Source organism: Lagopus muta, chromosome 7 (assembly GCF_023343835.1).
Source record: "Lagopus muta isolate bLagMut1 chromosome 7, bLagMut1 primary, whole genome shotgun sequence".
In the NCBI taxonomy this organism is placed as follows: domain Eukaryota; kingdom Metazoa; phylum Chordata; class Aves; order Galliformes; family Phasianidae; genus Lagopus; species Lagopus muta.
This window is the reverse complement of record NC_064439.1, coordinates 11,490,800-11,507,319: the sequence shown is the minus strand read 5'-3', so window position 1 is coordinate 11,507,319 and position 16,520 is coordinate 11,490,800. Positions and strand designations below refer to the sequence as shown.

At 38.3% G+C, this 16,520-nt stretch overlaps 1 protein-coding gene across 1 annotated transcript in view; it reads left to right on the top strand.

Moving 5' to 3' along the window:
• LOC125696457 (uncharacterized) overlaps nt 1-15,536 on the top strand; it is a 583,942-nt gene extending 568,406 nt beyond the window's left edge. The window contains exon 2 of the mRNA XM_048952169.1: nt 13,030-15,536. Coding sequence (XP_048808126.1) covers nt 13,464-15,536 — 2,073 coding nt within the window. The 5' untranslated portion in view covers nt 13,030-13,463. The remainder of the gene's footprint in view (nt 1-13,029) is intronic.
• Nucleotides 15,537-16,520: the final 984 nt, after the last annotated feature.

Sequence of the window (16,520 nt, the reverse complement as noted above, 5' to 3'; positions counted from 1 at the left end):
AACTAAGACATTGTCCTGGGCAACCTGTTCTAGGTGTTTGCTTGATCGAGGTGTTGTATAGGAAGACCTTCAGAGGTCCCTTCCAAACTCAACTTTTCTACGATTCTTTATTTGAATGCAAATTATTCAGAAAGTTATTGGGAAAGAGCAATTATTTTTCTTCACGTAGGAGGACAAATATCAGTGCTTTTCTCTGCTTAGCTAAATGGAACCTTGTAATCCAGACAGTGGAAGCCTAATTTGTCATAAAATATTTTAGGTTTATGGCACTTGTGCAGGTATGCTTAAATTAGAGAGTGATGCACGCAGGGCAGGTATATTAATATGGTATTTAAAACAGATTTCTCAAAATGTGGTAAGTGAACCAAGTTATTGTGGGAAGTGTTAATATGGGGTTTTGGAATACCTGCACTCATTGATTTTATAATAAGACTGAAAACATTAATGAGATTTTCATAGGTGTTAATGCTTTTAATCCCTTGCAGATGGCAAAATTATAAAGGATAATTTTTAAATTGCTACATATATTAAACTCTGCGAATTCTGTTTCCATGCAGCCATTGAAACTTAATAGTATGAAGCCTTCACTTCTGAATAGAAAACATCATAAAACAAATGAACTGTCAGTGGATTTAAATTTTTAGCACAAAGTTGCTCAAGTAGTTGAAATAATACTTTTATTATTTTATTTATTGGGTATTTTTAAATCTCTCTTATTTTCTACAATATTAATAGTTTACTACAAATCCAATTTTCCCCAAATTCAAAGATCTTTAAAATCATCATGGCATAGCAGATTTACTTGTCTCTTGAGATTTTATGAGTCATTCTTGTTTATTTTGATTTCTGTTATACTCACAATATACTCAGGAAGATATTTTAAATGGTAAAAAGATAATTGCTTGATATTTTAATGTAGTGTGTACAAATGTATGACTATATAAATATATACACTTATATGTATAAACATTAGTTGCACTGAAAAGTCAGTAAGTGTAGTTTAAATAGATGATGCTTTTAAAAATATCATAATTCTAAGTAGAAAACCTCATGTTTATGTAATAAATATTTAGAGAGCTTTACTATGGGCTTTGGAAGCCACAGCCTCCAATGATATTGATAGTTGAATACAATCTCTCTAAATTATATAACTAAAATAATTCACATTGCACAGCTGCTAATTTTTTACATTTTAGGCTATTCCAGCTGTTTAAACAAGCTCTTTTCACTGCGCAAAATCATAATGTTCTGTTCCTAACTTTCATTTTTCTTACTTAGAGTAGCACTAGGTGGTTTCACTTTGCACACTTCGGTGAGCTAGGAGATACTCTCCACCCTTCCTATAATTAAGTTAGAGACCTCATTTTATAATAACTGGCAACGGCTTTTTAGTGGCTAGCTCAGTTTTTGTTTTGTTTCGTAGTTTCATTTCAGGAAATAGACAATTATTTGTACATTTCTTTGCTGCCAATTTCAGACTGGATTTTTTCTTTTTTTAATGATTTGTTAAATTCCATTTGTGTTTCCTAGCAACAAATGGAACCTCTCTAACTATAAACTTACAATGAGAACTGAGGGTTTTCACAGCTACCCCACACTTCGTGCCTGTACACTGAAATGAAATCTGACACACTTTCTTTTCCTTCCTTTCTCAGTATCCCAGGCCATTTCCTTCCTATGTTCAAAAGGATGGACTGAGCTTTGTGTTCTGGCAGGAAGCCTTTTTTACCCTTAAGCCAGTTGCCTGATTTTGTCTGTGAGTATATCTTTAGAATAATCCAGCAGAAGTTACAGATTTAGAAGAGTTGCAATGTGTGACACTACAAATTAATCTCAGAATTTCTACTGAATTCATCTAAATTCTGGCTTCAACGCTGCCTTTCAAAAGGCTGCTTTTCACAATGTGTTTGTCACTGGTTGATCTTGGGGTATACAATTGAAAGTTACAATAGATGGCTATCGTTCATATTCTTATTATATAATTGACATGAAAGTGTGAGTCACTTAGGTTTTACTTTACTTTTGTTCTTTTGTTAGGATAACCAATCCAGTTTTCACAGTTGCTAGTTACACATTTTGTGCTTCAGTCCCCTAATCTTATTTATTGCTGTTTTGCTGAATTTGTTCCAGTATGACAATGTCTTTTTTTTTTTTTTGTGCTAGAAAGTTCAAAAGTGGACTCAGTATTCTAGATGAGTTGTGACAAGTGCTGTATAAAGAGAATAACAGTTTCCCTGGACCTGTTTGCTGACCACAGATAACAGAGAGAGGCAAGTAAGTCTTCTTCACTGCAGAGGCTCAATGTTGACTCATTTTCATGTAAACCAGGACCACAGACCTTTTAGCAAAGCTGCCATTTAGCTGGTAACACCAGCCTGTGCAGCTGAGTGGTGTTATTCCATCCAAACTACAGGAGTTTCTATTTGATTTTTTGAAGATTGCAAGATCTGTCCATAGTTCAAGTCTGTTGAAAATCTAACAACTGCTAAATCCATCTTCCAGTGCATTTGTCCTAGCCCACAATTTAATATTCTATACACACCTGTTGAGGCTATATTACTTTTAATAGTTCAGGCCATTAGAAAAGTCATTTAGCAGACTGACCTCAGCACTGACTCTTGAAGAATGCTCATTGGACCTTACTTTTAGGTGGCCTTCATGCTGTTGACTGCAACACTTTGAGCCATCCTAGACCATTTCCTACTCATGTTATAGCCAACATATCCAGACTGTATTTCTCCAATGTGACTATTAGGATATGTTAGAAGAAAGAAAAGGTAAAGAAAAAAAACAGAAACCATTTTAAATGTGTCAGGATTGTATGTTAAGAGCATCTTGGTCGTGAATTTGGATGTGTGATTTTCCCACTTAATTAAGAGCTTATCCAGTTAAGCTGAAGATGATGTATTGCTTTCAACTTCTTAACTCTTTAGTAAGTAATTTCTAGATGTAACTGGCCAAGACAGGAGCCCCAAATAATTTGGTGCCTGGCTACAATAACCAGTATTGTAAAAATCTCATGGTTATCATTGGCTACTGCATCTTTTCCTGTACAGTTTCTTGTTAGAATGGATTGAATGAATTACAACAGTAGTTCTTAGTCAAAGGCTTTGACCTCTGCAAGCTCCACAGTGTAATCAGAGCTGGATAGGAGGTCAAATGTATTACTTATAATGTAACTGGACGAATTCTGGAACTAGTATGTGGTCACTGTGATTTTGCCATTTCAGTGTTCTAGAAAAATGAAAATACAACTAAAGACTCAACAAAACATTCCTGATGATTCATCTTTAGACTTGTCTCATCTTGCATCGCCGAGTGTTTACTGAGTGATTTATCCTTTTGTATATCAACAGTTTTCCCTTCTTTGAATACCATTAAGGGTGGAATATGCATTCCAGGTGAACAAATATTTTCAGTCAGGAAATCATTTTCGTTTATACTTGTATCTAATAAAATAGGACTTGAAACTTACCATACAGGAGTATTCTTATTATATTTAAATAATTAAAAATATAATAATATCCTGTGTTTATGTTTAATGGTCTTCAGATTAACTGGGTCTTCAAGAATTACAAGCAAAAGATTTAGTATTTATATGGCCTATTCCATATTTCAAGTTAACAACATTTCCACAGAACTTGTACTCATGTATATCTCGGCCTGTGTTCAGACACCTCAGAGTAATTACTTGTTATTACCTCTTACTGCATGCCTCAGCCATGTTGAAACAAGAAATTAATCTGTACTGGGGTTAAGCAACACCTTTTCCCTTTCTGTTTTTAAACTCTTCTTTCCATTAGAAGTTGCATTCACAGAAGCCAAAACTTAAAGGCCATCTTTGGATACAGCATACTTGAAAACTTGATTTGGCTTACCCCACAGTAATTAAAAGCCCCATGAGAATAATGGTTTATTGAGGCAGAACATATCTCCTGCTGTTACATGCTATTTTAAACCCTGGAAGAATAAGATTAATTTTTTTTTTTTCTCTGTTTAGGAAGACATGTCAATACTTTCTAGACAGCTGTAAAATCTCATCTCTAACCACTGTCTACAAGAATTATCAGATATGTTTCTCCCTGAAGTAGTACTTAAGACTTACATTTCCCTGTCTGTCCAAGTGGATCTAATAAGGAATTAATATTTTTTAATGAGTTGGAGTGGAGTGGGATATGAAACAATTTTCTTGAATGCTGTAAAACTTGCATTATTGTAGGAAAAGACATAACTCTTAGTAAGTCTCATTAGATGCACTGATAATAGTTCAGAAAACAACCGAGTAGCAAACATCCAGAACTGTTTCTGTGCTATTCCTTGTGATGTCTTGTGAAATCCTCCTGGAAATAAGATTTCTTATTCTTTAAACTAGTCCTCTATCATCCAAGATACAGTATTTAATGACAGAAGACTTCTCTCAGCTCTTTTTTTCCACAAATTTAATATAAATATTTTCTCTAGCTGCTAGAACTGATAGGGAAAAATGTAAAAGAAGATATTTTCTTCACAAATGAGAATCAGGTAAAATGCTTTCAGAAACAACAGGCTATTCTTGAATTTTATTTACTCATGAACTTTACAACCAATGGCAGAATATAGCTATTCCCTGCGTGCACTATAATTTCTAGAAACAAACATATCTTAGTAACAAGTTAATGTGAAGTTAACAACACCTAAAAAAGACATCAAAGCGCTACTGAATTATGGTGCTATTTCCAGTTCTTAAGTGAGGACCAGCAAGCTTTCTGCTCATCTCTTCTTTTGACTTTTTTCCTCTTTCGTAAGCTGTTCAAGGTGAAATGAATAAAACATTTAGCATCAAACAGGAAATGAGAGCTTAGAAGATATTTCATCATGGTTTTTGCAATATGTAGAAAACCACAAATTGTTTCTGAAGGAGAACAGGTTGTCTCTGAAATGACAGGATAAAATGAGGGAAATGAAACTTAAACTGCTGTAAATAGATGGAATGAGCCATATGTTGAAAGGGAAAACCTCAGTCTAGTCTGTTGAAACATGCAGGTGAACTCTGGCATTCTTTTTACAGTGCTAATTCACTGAGAGTACATGACCGTCACCAGATCAATAGTTTCTTGTGGAGAAGCACTTCAGGAAATGTTTGGAAGAACACAGATATACACAGATATACACAGAACAGTTTAAAGAATTCCACTTGCTACTTTGCTTCAAATATATACTTTTCCTTTTTTACATTGATGTACTCTTGAAGATACTTGTCAGTGATAGTAATGAATCCTTGCTACAGAGAGTCACTCACTTCCACACTATGCTTGGGTTTCTCTTAGACGTTTTATAGATCATGCTATAGCAGTTGGCAGATCTCAACTTTTCTGGATTTGTTACTAGTGTACTCTGGTCACAGAAACTACAAGATTACTCCTTCTTCAATGCTCTTAAGTTAGTAGTGTGGTTAATTCAATTATCTAAATTTCTTCTGAAATAAATAAACCTGTTTACTGGACTATTTTTGTTTGTCCTTTGTATGTTGTCTTCTTGCCTCCAATCACGACCATTTCCAGAATACTTTATGTGGTAGCATTATGGACAGTAGAATCATAGAACGGTTTGCGTTGAAAGGGTCATTAAGAACAATCTAGTTCCAATCCTCTGCTGTAGGTAGGTACACCTCTCACTAGGTCAGGTTGCCCAGAGCTCCATTGAGCCTGGCCTTGAGCACTTCCAGAGATAGGACATCCACAACTTCCCTGAGCAACGTGTTCCAGTGCCTTACCACAGCCTGAGTAAAGAATTTCCTTCTAAAATACAATTCAAACCTCACTTTTTTCAGTCTACAGCCATCCCCACATTTCCTGCCATTATCTGCCCATGTAAAAAGTCAGACTCCCTCCTGCTTTTAAGTCCTCATTAGGTACTGGTATGCTTCAATTATGTCTTCTTAGCACCTTCTCTTCTAGAGGCTAAATAAGCCCAGATCCCTCAACATGTCTTCACAGGAGACGTGCTCATCTGTTCACAGTCACAGCCATCCTCTGGACACATTCCAACAGCTCTATGGCTTTCTTGTGCTGGGGGCCCTAGACCTGGATGCAGTACTGTGGATGGGATCTTACAGAAGCAGAGGAGAGGGAAATATGGCCTTCTTCACCCTGCTGGGCACCTCTCTTCTGATGCAGAATACAGTTGGCCTTCTGACCTGCAAGAAATCACTGCTGTCTCATGTTCAGTTTTTCATCCTCTAACACTCCCATATTCTTTTCCTCAGGGCTGCTTTCAGTCCATGCCTTGCAAGTATTCAAGTTTGAGATTGCACTGACCCAGATGCAGGACCTTGCACTGCATCTCTTTATCTGCATGTAGCTCTATTCCTATAAAATCTATTTAATAATTCTGTTTGTTTAAATTGTTTTGCCACAAACTGATGTCTTTACTTATGTTACCTTTGTTTTATTTTATTTATATACATACATACATAGATTTTTTTTTAAATTGTACAGTTCTACTACACTTCTGTGTTCCAGTTAAGACTTCTTTTTAACCATTTCTTAATCTCCTAATTTTCTTACATCTTATCATCAGGACTGTTTGGTTTAGCATCATAAAGGTTAATTCAGCATAACAATATTGAAATTCCTTTTGAGTTTAGAGTTTGGGCTGTTTGATAGGAGACACAAAAAATGACCCTCATTTCCTGTGTAGGCTTTTATAGCATTGAAGGCTGAATACTCAGTCTCTGACTGGAGTATCTTAAGGGCTCAGCTAACATGAATTCCTTTAACATGGTGGTTTAGAAGCATTGCAACTTGTATAAATGTTGCTAAAGTAGAAATCTAGATGTCTCTGTTGTAACTCTAATGCATATGAATTTTGATGATACATTTGCCTCAAAAAAGGCTGCATTAGTTTGCTCTCTTCCATTTCAGTGCACATTACAACAATGCAAGAATGACTATTATCAAACTAGGAAAAATGCTAATTATTTTGATGTTTCAGAAATAGTTTGAACTAAGAAGAGTGAACTTTCATATGCATTTTATTTCAGAACTGAAATAACATAACATTCCAGCAGAGGGAACTCTCATTCTTTATAATGCACGACTAAGGCTTGCTTGAGTAGCTTGTCCCTGGATTAATATTTTATTCTCACAGAAATGCTTAGCTTTCTAGTCTATGTAAAAAACAAAGTCTAAAATGGTGGACTTCAAGATAGCACGTGACATAAAAAAAACCAAAACCAACAAACAACAACAAACAGATAAAAGGAATTTGTACTAGGGATACACAATCTCTAGCATTAAATATTCCCCAAAAAGCTGCCAGTTCTACAAATAAAATATTAAACATACATTTTTACCTACCCATGAGTAGAAGAACTATTCTAAATTTTTTATATGTTTTCTTGTTTGAAATCTAGAGCCTATATTTTAAATGCTAACTCTAAAGAAAGGAAGACCCTAAGAATTTATATTCTTTGTAGCTTTTCTTCTACCTATGAGAGATTCAACATTTGGTTTCAGTACTGCAGATGAGTCAAGTTGTCTAAGTAACAACCCATTCTCATTGCTTTACTGAGCATATATTAAGTATTTTCTCATACTGATCCAGTGTTTTTTAATCAAATCAATGTAGAGCCCAATGATATTGCCATGAACCTGAAATACTTTATATTTTTCTATTGATTTATGCATAATTTGGGAAGCTATCTACAAGCTTGTTTGTATAGTGTGTATTTCAGTTGTACTGATTCTTATGTTCACTGCAGGCAAAGACTGAAGCAAGGCTTACAGAATGATCAGATGCTTCTCAGCAGCTTTTTATTCTGTTTGACCTGTACAGTTAACACTTAAATATAATGGATCCATCCCCATAAAGTCTTCCATTTATGCAGTTAGTGGCTCAGCCCTTGGGTCCTTCCAGATTCTGAAGTTATAACTTCCTACACAGTCCAGCCTGAAGGTTGCTAACAGCATGCATACACATGCACACATGCACATCCACAAAGTAGAGAACATCCTTGCACAGAAAATATGTAGAAATAAAACTTACTACAGAGTTCAGGTGCAGGGCTTGCCTGCAACTTGCACCTTTGACTATCCCTCCCCTTCACACCAGCTCCTGCCCCACCCACCTTGCTCTCTGCCACTGCCTTTGGCTTAATTTAGGCATATACAGAAGCATTTAGCTGCTGTTTTTCATTCAGTGAGTTGGATTCCATACCTGTCACTGAGGTTTTTCATATTCCTTAGCATGGTATAAAAAACTTCTAGCCTCAGTCCAAGCTACAACAAAGGAGAAAAGTATGAACTAGCAAATAACTATTACTGCATCATGTGTAGAATTATGTCAGAAAATAGAGCTGAAATAGGATTGAAGAGGCTATCTGTTCCATCCCACTGCCCCAAGTCATCGTTGACTCCATCTGAACTTTTCATTTGTTAACGCTAGTTAAATTGTAATAAAAAGGCTCCAATTATGAAGCTTTTCTACAACTGCCATATCTAATCTATTCCAATCTTAACTGTTTTCTTAACTGATTCTTTTTCTTAACTGATCAGACAATTTCTCTTAAATTCTTAAGTAAATATCCCTTAATGTGTATTAAATAAGTTATAACAACCCACCAGACTCTTTTTCTAGTGCTGAATTATTGCTTCTATTTAGATTCTTGATACCAAAGTACCCACACTGATGATGTCAAAAGGAGGCTTAGCTTTTGTAATCTTTGACAAAAGATGTAAGTAGCAGAGAGTTGTAATGGGAGTTAAAAAACAAAACATTGGAGAGAGTGGATTCCACTCTGTTGATATAATTATTCTTCATTTCTGAGCCTGGCTTCTAAAGAATTTGTGTAATCATTTCACTTGCCTGTCACGCTGATAAATTAGAAAAGTTGTGACATGCAATAAAAAAACACACTGTATGTATAAAGCCAAGAATTCGTTATTGGCATAAGTGAAGTCTCATAAGAAGAATCAAAAGTAAAAAAAAATCAAGCTAAGAAATGCGGAAAAATGAAAGTAAAAGATATTACTCCATGTAGTAAAATAAAAGTGAAAATAAAAGTTTCAGTAGTAATTATATGCTTGAAATCTTTATACACACCTGTTCATTGCCCATCTGGGTCTTGGTCCTTTCTCAGAAGGAAGTCAGGCAGAAGGGGTTGCAGAAAGTTTCTGTGTCTCACAGTTCTGTTGCTGTCTGGAGTGATCCTGGTGGTGTTTTTTTCTTCCTTTTTCCCAGAGCAATATGAGGTTCATGGTTTCTTCTTCACTATGGGTTCACTTGAGGTCATTCAGTTTTTCTGACAGTTTTGCACCATTTTCTTTGTCAACTGTTCTGCAACATAGTTAATACTGCAACCAAATTTTGTATGTTAGGTGTGTAAGGAGCTCTGTAATTCCATTTCTTTAACTCAGCATTGATGAACTGTTTATCTTTCCGGGGGCTTCAGTGGTATCCTGAAGCCTCTTGCTACCCTAATGCCTATATACTCCTAATACTCCTCTACATATTCTCGTGTGTGCTCAGTGCTATCATACCTCTCCTGTGCTTCTCTACCACTACATCATTATGCTGAACTCATAATCACTTCGCTCTTCACAGAGGAATTACAGAGGAATTATTAATGTCTACATTAAAAAATATAGTTATACAATAGAACAAAAAGCAAAATTGACACTAATTGGACGTAACAGGATGGTCAAGTAGAAGAATCACTATTACATCCAAATAATCTGAAATAGGCAAGGTCCTGAGACCTTGGAAAAGCTAGTTCAAAGCCTGTGCCCGGTAACGAGCATGGGCAGCGATATATTTATGGGAATACTAGGCTATGAGGACCTGCCAGGACTTTATTAGCTCTTGAATTTCAACTTATAGGTTAGAAACTCAGAAGCATGGCAAGAGAAGAGTGCCAATAATATACAGTGGGAATAAGATTATGTAGGTGGTACAAAATCATGTGCCCTCCATAGTCTGCCAGATGATCACTCAGCCCATGTTTGCTTGCCAGAAGTGTGTACAGCTCTGAACCAGCCTCTGGGCATGTAGAAGCTGGCGAGATATAGAATAAGTCAGTGCTTTGTGGGATGGTTTGGGAAAACCAGGTTTAGATTGCTTGAGCTACTGCACTGAGAAGGGGACACAGGAATTCAGACACTGAACAACAGGAAACTAACACCTAATGGCTTTCTTTGCAAGCATACATATTGTGCTACTGAGTAGCATCAATCTGAATCACAGTCACATACAGGTTTGAAAGAAAAATACACAAGCATCCATGGAATTATACAACACATGCACTTCAAAGTTTCTGGGGAAAAGCAGGCTCAGATAACTTGTTGCCTGAGGGAACTATAACCTTTAAAGAGAAGGTTTGTTTGTTTTCTTTCCTTTTGTTGATCTGCCAGAATTCTTTGTTTGACTGTGAAATAATTCCATCAGCCATCTCAAAAGTTTTAAGGAACTGATTGCCACAGTATTTGATTGCTTCATCATCAACAACACATTTATTTTTACATAATTTCTGTGACATAGATAAATGATTGTTCTGACGTTAAGTCTGGGAATCTTAATCATGGCTTCTCAAAGACACTGTGGGTGCGTAACCAGATGCCATTCCAGAGGAAGTAGATATATAGATACTTTGGACTTATGCAAGGTTCCATGAGAACTGAATCCAGTTTTTACATCCCAAGATAAGCAGCCAACCACTTATTTCCAGACAGGCAGACCTCTCGCCTTATGTTCTTTTCATATTCAAGGGACCTCTGTTTTTTGGCTTTGTCATGCACTTGATTGCACAGGCACTGCTATGGGAAATTTCACAGCTTTAAACAAACAATGAGTTATGGCTGCGTAATCTGTCCTTAGTTGACTTACTTCATGAGTCTTAGCATAGCACATCTTCCTACTACAAGAACATTCAATTTTTCTCATGTGCTTTTCAAGACACTATTTTTTAATTTACTTTTTTAACTGGAAGCTCTTACATCTTTTTGCTCTCTCTTTCCTGCCCTAAGTGGAAATCAGTGGACTGCTATATGGACAGAGGGATGGGCACACAGTACAGCCATATAAACCTTATCTTCCAAAGTGAGGAAGAAACAAACCTGCAGAAATCTCTCACAATCATATGAGGATAGACAATGTTTATAAAGGTAATTAAGATTAGTCCCAGTAAAATTCTGTTCTGAATAGTCTTAAGCCTCCAGTGGTATTCTTAAAACTCAACTGAATCAGTAAGAAATAAAATCTTTCCTTAAGTTGTAAACTTTCTTTACTCCTTATTTCCTTCATTTCCTTAAGTATCATAGTAAATCTAATCATATCTGAGTAAAAACAACTTATTTGAACTTGAACAGAGACTGAAAGTTTTTTTTCCTCTTATATTCATTATTGCTTTTCTGTTGCAATGTTGTCTATGTTTTATGAAGATCTGAAACTTCACTATTTCAGCAAGTACAAGAAAATACTGTCTTCATGAAATTCCCAGACTAATATACAAAGAAACAGGAAAAGCTGGTAGCACAGCAATGTGTTATTTAATGGCAAGTCAAATTTTCAAGTGTATTCTCTCTCACTCTCAAATGTACAGACACTCATACGTCACAAACTTGATACTCGTAGACCAAGTTATCAAGAGCCAAAATAAGCATTAACGTAAGGCAGGTCCTTATATACATTGCTATTGAGAAGCTTATAGTATTCAAGTCCTCAAGTATATTTTGCGAAAACAAAATGATAATCTTACACTGCTGAATATCTGTTGAGGAAAAAAAAAATAATTTCCACACAGTGGAAGTTTAGTTTCTAAAGGGAAAATATGAATGTATTATTTTGCTTTGATTCAGATTATTTTTCATTTTGTTGACCTGAGCTGATGCATGTAATCATGATTTAATTCAAGAAAACAATAAAAATTGTTGCTCTGTTAACACACTGAATTTGAACTGCTTTAAGTCATGCTTCTGAAGGGGCCTTGGTCATCAATTTGCCTGGTGAAAAGTATCTGGAATAATATCTGAAATAATGCGCACAAATATCACTCTGAGTTGCATGAATTAGCATTTATTTGTTTGTTTATTTACTTACTTACTGATTTCCTCAAACTGAATAATAGAAATTTCCCTGGTGAGATGTTCAATCAAAAGAAATAGGAATCAGTCCACTGGTTTGTTGAGCATGGCAGTCATCTGACCAGTTAACTACCTTACACAAAGTTGTTTGTAAAGATAATTGCATTTGTAACTGCACAGTAGGTGTCTAAAGGAATTAAGGAAGAAGAAATAATCTGTCTGGATGATTAAAAAAAAAAAAAAAGAAAAGCAGAATGTTTAAAACAGAAGGAGAGGAAGTGAATAGTGGTTAAACTTTGATACATTAATAGAGATGTGGAAGAAAAAGCATTACATTACAATTCGATGGGGGAAGAATTTAACTGTAAATAAAATGGTCTGTGAAACTGATCCTATATTATCTTCACCTGGAGTCTCTGTTTGAGGTAGTGGGTGTAACCACGGAAGAAAATCAACATACACTCAGGCCCACGGGTTTAGAAGATCCAACGTAGGCGAGATATTTGAACACTAGAGGGAAGCACTTAACCGGGCTACAGCTACCGGCCCTGTAGGGAAAGCTGGAACAGCTGCTGTAGTGACAGACTCTTCTGCATTTAATGGCAACGTTAAAATTTTGCAGGGAGAAAACACAGTTGTTGGAATAAGAGAAAAAGAATGTAGGTGTCATGGTTTTATGATTTTTGGTCATCAGTATTCCACACCATAACATCATGTAATGCATTGGGGGTGGGGTTTGATATCTGCCGAATGTTCGTCCGTCGGAGAAGAACTACTTTTCCCCAGGAGACTTTGCGGTCAGCAAGGGGATATAACTCCAAGCAAGGTCACCTGATCCTTCTTCTTCGCCTGCTCTTCGCTGTCTGCGCTTCGCTATCTGCGCTTCGCCGCCTGCGCTTCGCCGCCTGCGCTTCACCGTCTGTACTTCAGTCACTCAACTGGACTGCACTTCTCACCCCAGCATTCTGGTGAGGTCTATACAATTCAAACAGACTCTCTCTCTCTCTCTCTCATTGTATTTTACTAATACTATATTTAGTAAAATCATTTGTTTCACCTCAGATCAGTGCTGTTGTTTTCAAGTATTTTGGGGTCCCCTGCTTCCCCTTTCCCAGAGGCGCGGATCCGCAGATCCCTCCGCCCTGCTGGTCACGGAACTGGGCCGGACCAGCCCATAAACCGTTGACATTTTTGGTGGAGAATGCGGGCAACAGTTGCTTTCTAGCTGTTTAGACTCTCTGCTCTCGGAGAGTTCCGTTGGTAAAGCTTATCTGTTTCACCGCTACTCTCTGAAAACGTGACCTTGAAAACTCCAGGCGGACTGCCAGTATCGTAGAATATTTGTAAACTCTAAGCTTTACTATCTTGCCTCTGTAAAAAAAAAAAAAAAAAAAAAAAAAAAAAAAAATGCTTTCTGTAGTGAAACTTACTCTTAAAGGGCTGCACGCTGCTGCCTCTTCTTTCCTAATGCTCAAAACATACTGGGCATTAATTAAGCTTGCCACCTTGCTCTATGGAGCAATCGGCTTATACAATCAAATGAAAACATGGGTGGAAATATGGACCTGGCACGTTCGTACAATGTGGCTTACAATTCCGGAGACAGCTGCCAATTTCACAGGACTGGGATTTTTTAAGGTTTCCAGTCTCACCTTTCAGCCTGTAGTGCAGTTTTTGAATGAACACCTAGTCGCATTACTAATCTCCCTGAATGTATTGCTCATCATTTCGCTCAGTATTAGTATTTATTATATTTTGAGGATGTCCTCCCCAAAACCAGAGAATACTGAGTGGCAGGGAGTGTGGAAAGGTCTGGGAAAGACTTTAGACAAATGGAAATCTTCAGTCTCATGGAACTTTACTCCAGAACACCTGAAAGACCCTGAGAGTCTAAACAGCTATTTAAGGCAGGAATGTTGCGGCTTAGGCAGTTCTGAGGAGGCACATATGATTTGGGGCCTGGCTAATGCTTATCGGGCCTTATTCAATACTATCCTGGAGAGAGAGAGAGCTTCTGAAATTGAAAGGGAGAGTCTCAGGGAAACAGTTCAAAATGAGCGAGAGAGTCTCCTGCTCCAGAGAAAAAACCTCCAATCTGAGAGAGATGCCCTCCGAATTGAAAGAGACTCCCTCCAATCTGAGCTAGATACTGTCATAATCGAACAAAACAAGCTCCAAGCTGAACTGGAAGATGAGAGCATTGGAACCGACCAACCTGATCAACCACAAGAGGCACCACAATCGATGTCAGTTGCCCCTGTAAGAGGACGGAAAACAAAGCGAATCTCGACTCAGTTAGAAGAGAAGAAAGAGGAGGAAAGAGGTCCAGAGGAGTGGCTCCGAGGCCCAAGAGAAGCACCTCTGAGTCCAGGGGAGGGGCCCTCAGCAAGACCACGGTCACCAACACCTACAAGGGCAAGAAGTCCTGGAAGAGCAAGAGGTGAGCAAGATATTGTTACCTTTGTGGATCGATCTCTGAAAATGAATGAAATTCGAAGTCTGAGGAAAGACTTCTCACGCCACCCAAATGAGCCTATTGCTACTTGGTTACTTCGATGCTGGGACAATGGGGCCAACAGTGTGTGGCTAGATAGTAGAGAAGCTCGCCAACTGGGTGGCATTGCTAGGGACTCAGCCATTGACAGAGGTATTAGTACATGCCAGAACCAGGCCTTCACCCTCTGGAAGAGGATGTTGTTAGCTGTAAGAGAAAGATACCCCTTCAAAGACGATCTGATGCCCGAGAAGAAGAAATGGGCTGATTTGGAAGAAGGCATCCGTTATTTGAGAGAATGTGCTGTGGTGGAAACACTACATAGCCCCGATTTCATTCCTGATGAGCCAGACCAAGAGCATGACCCTGAGAGAGCCAGGTGTACACCAAATATGTGGCGTACATTCACAAAGACTGCACCTGAAAGGTACGCCAGTACATTTGCAGCTATGTATGGCAGAGGGGAAAGAAGACCCCTTATAAATGAGCTGGTTAATAAGCTTCAAGACTTCGAGTTACATTTAAGCCCCCTACGAGCTTGTGTTTCAGCCATTGAAAAAGTAGCTGAAAAGCTGGACAGAATGGAGAACAAACAAGAAGATATAATAGATAAACTATCAATTATGCCTGATGCCGATGAATACATGGTGGTAACAGATACATCCAATGAGGAACAGGATTCCCAAAACAGCCTACTTGAGGGGCTAGCCAACTTGATTTCCTCCCAGTCAGTGTCATCCAACGTCTCAGCTATCAAAAGAAGACGTCCTCCTGCTCGAACAAGTGAAAACAGTAAGACCACGTCACGTTTCGCCTTGTGGCATTACCTACGCGACCATGGAGAGGATATGAAGAAGTGGCATAAGCAACCTACTCCTGCACTTCAAGCAAGGGTAAAAGAGTTACGAGACAAATCAACCACCAAGGTGAACTTCTCCAGAAAGGTGATTGCTCCAGTTGCTGCAGACAACAGAGGTAACAAATAGAGGGGCCCTGCCCCCAGCCAGGGGGGGGAAAGGGATAATAGAGTTTATTGGACTGTGTGGATTAGATGGCCTGGTACATCAGAACCACAGAAATATAAGGCCCTGGTGGATACTGGTGCACAGTGCACTCTAATGCCCTCGAGTCACCAAGGGACAAAATCAATTTATATTCATGGGGTGACAGGAGGTTCCCAAGAACTGACTATGTTGGAGGCCGAAATCAGCCTCACTGGTAAAGACTGGCAAAAGCACCCTATTGTGACTGGCCCAGGGGCTCCATGTATTCTTGGTATCGATTACCTTAGAAGGGGATATTTTAAGGATCCCAAAGGGTATCGATGGGCCTTTGGAATAGCTGCTGTAGACACAGAAGGTGTTAAGCAGTTGTCTGTTCTGCCTGGCCTATCAGAAGATCCGTCTGTTGTGGGGTTGCTACGAGTGGAAGAGCAACAGGTACCGATAGCTACAAAAACGGTGCACAGACGGCAGTATCGCACCAACAGGGATTCCTTGCTCCCCATTCAGAAGTTAATTCATCAATTAGAGAATCAGGGAGTGATCAACAAAACTCACTCGCCCTTTAACAGCCCCATATGGCCAGTGCGTAAAGCCAGTGGAGAATGGAGGTTGACGGTGGACTACCGTGGCCTGAATGAAGTCACACCCTCATTGAGTGCTGCTGTGCCAGACATGTTAGAACTCCAATACGAACTGGAGTCAAAAGCAGCTAAGTGGTATGCCACCATTGACATTGCTAACGCCTTTTTCTCCATTCCTTTGGCCAAAGAATGTAGGCCACAGTTCGCTTTCACATGGAGGGGCATTCAGTATACCTGGAACCGTTTGCCCCAGGGGTGGAAACATAGTCCAACTATTTGTCATGGTTTGATCCAAGCTGCACTGGAACAGGGAGGTGCCCCTGAGCACTTACAGTACATTGATGACATCATTGTGTGGGGCAACACAGCAAAGGAAGTTTTTGAG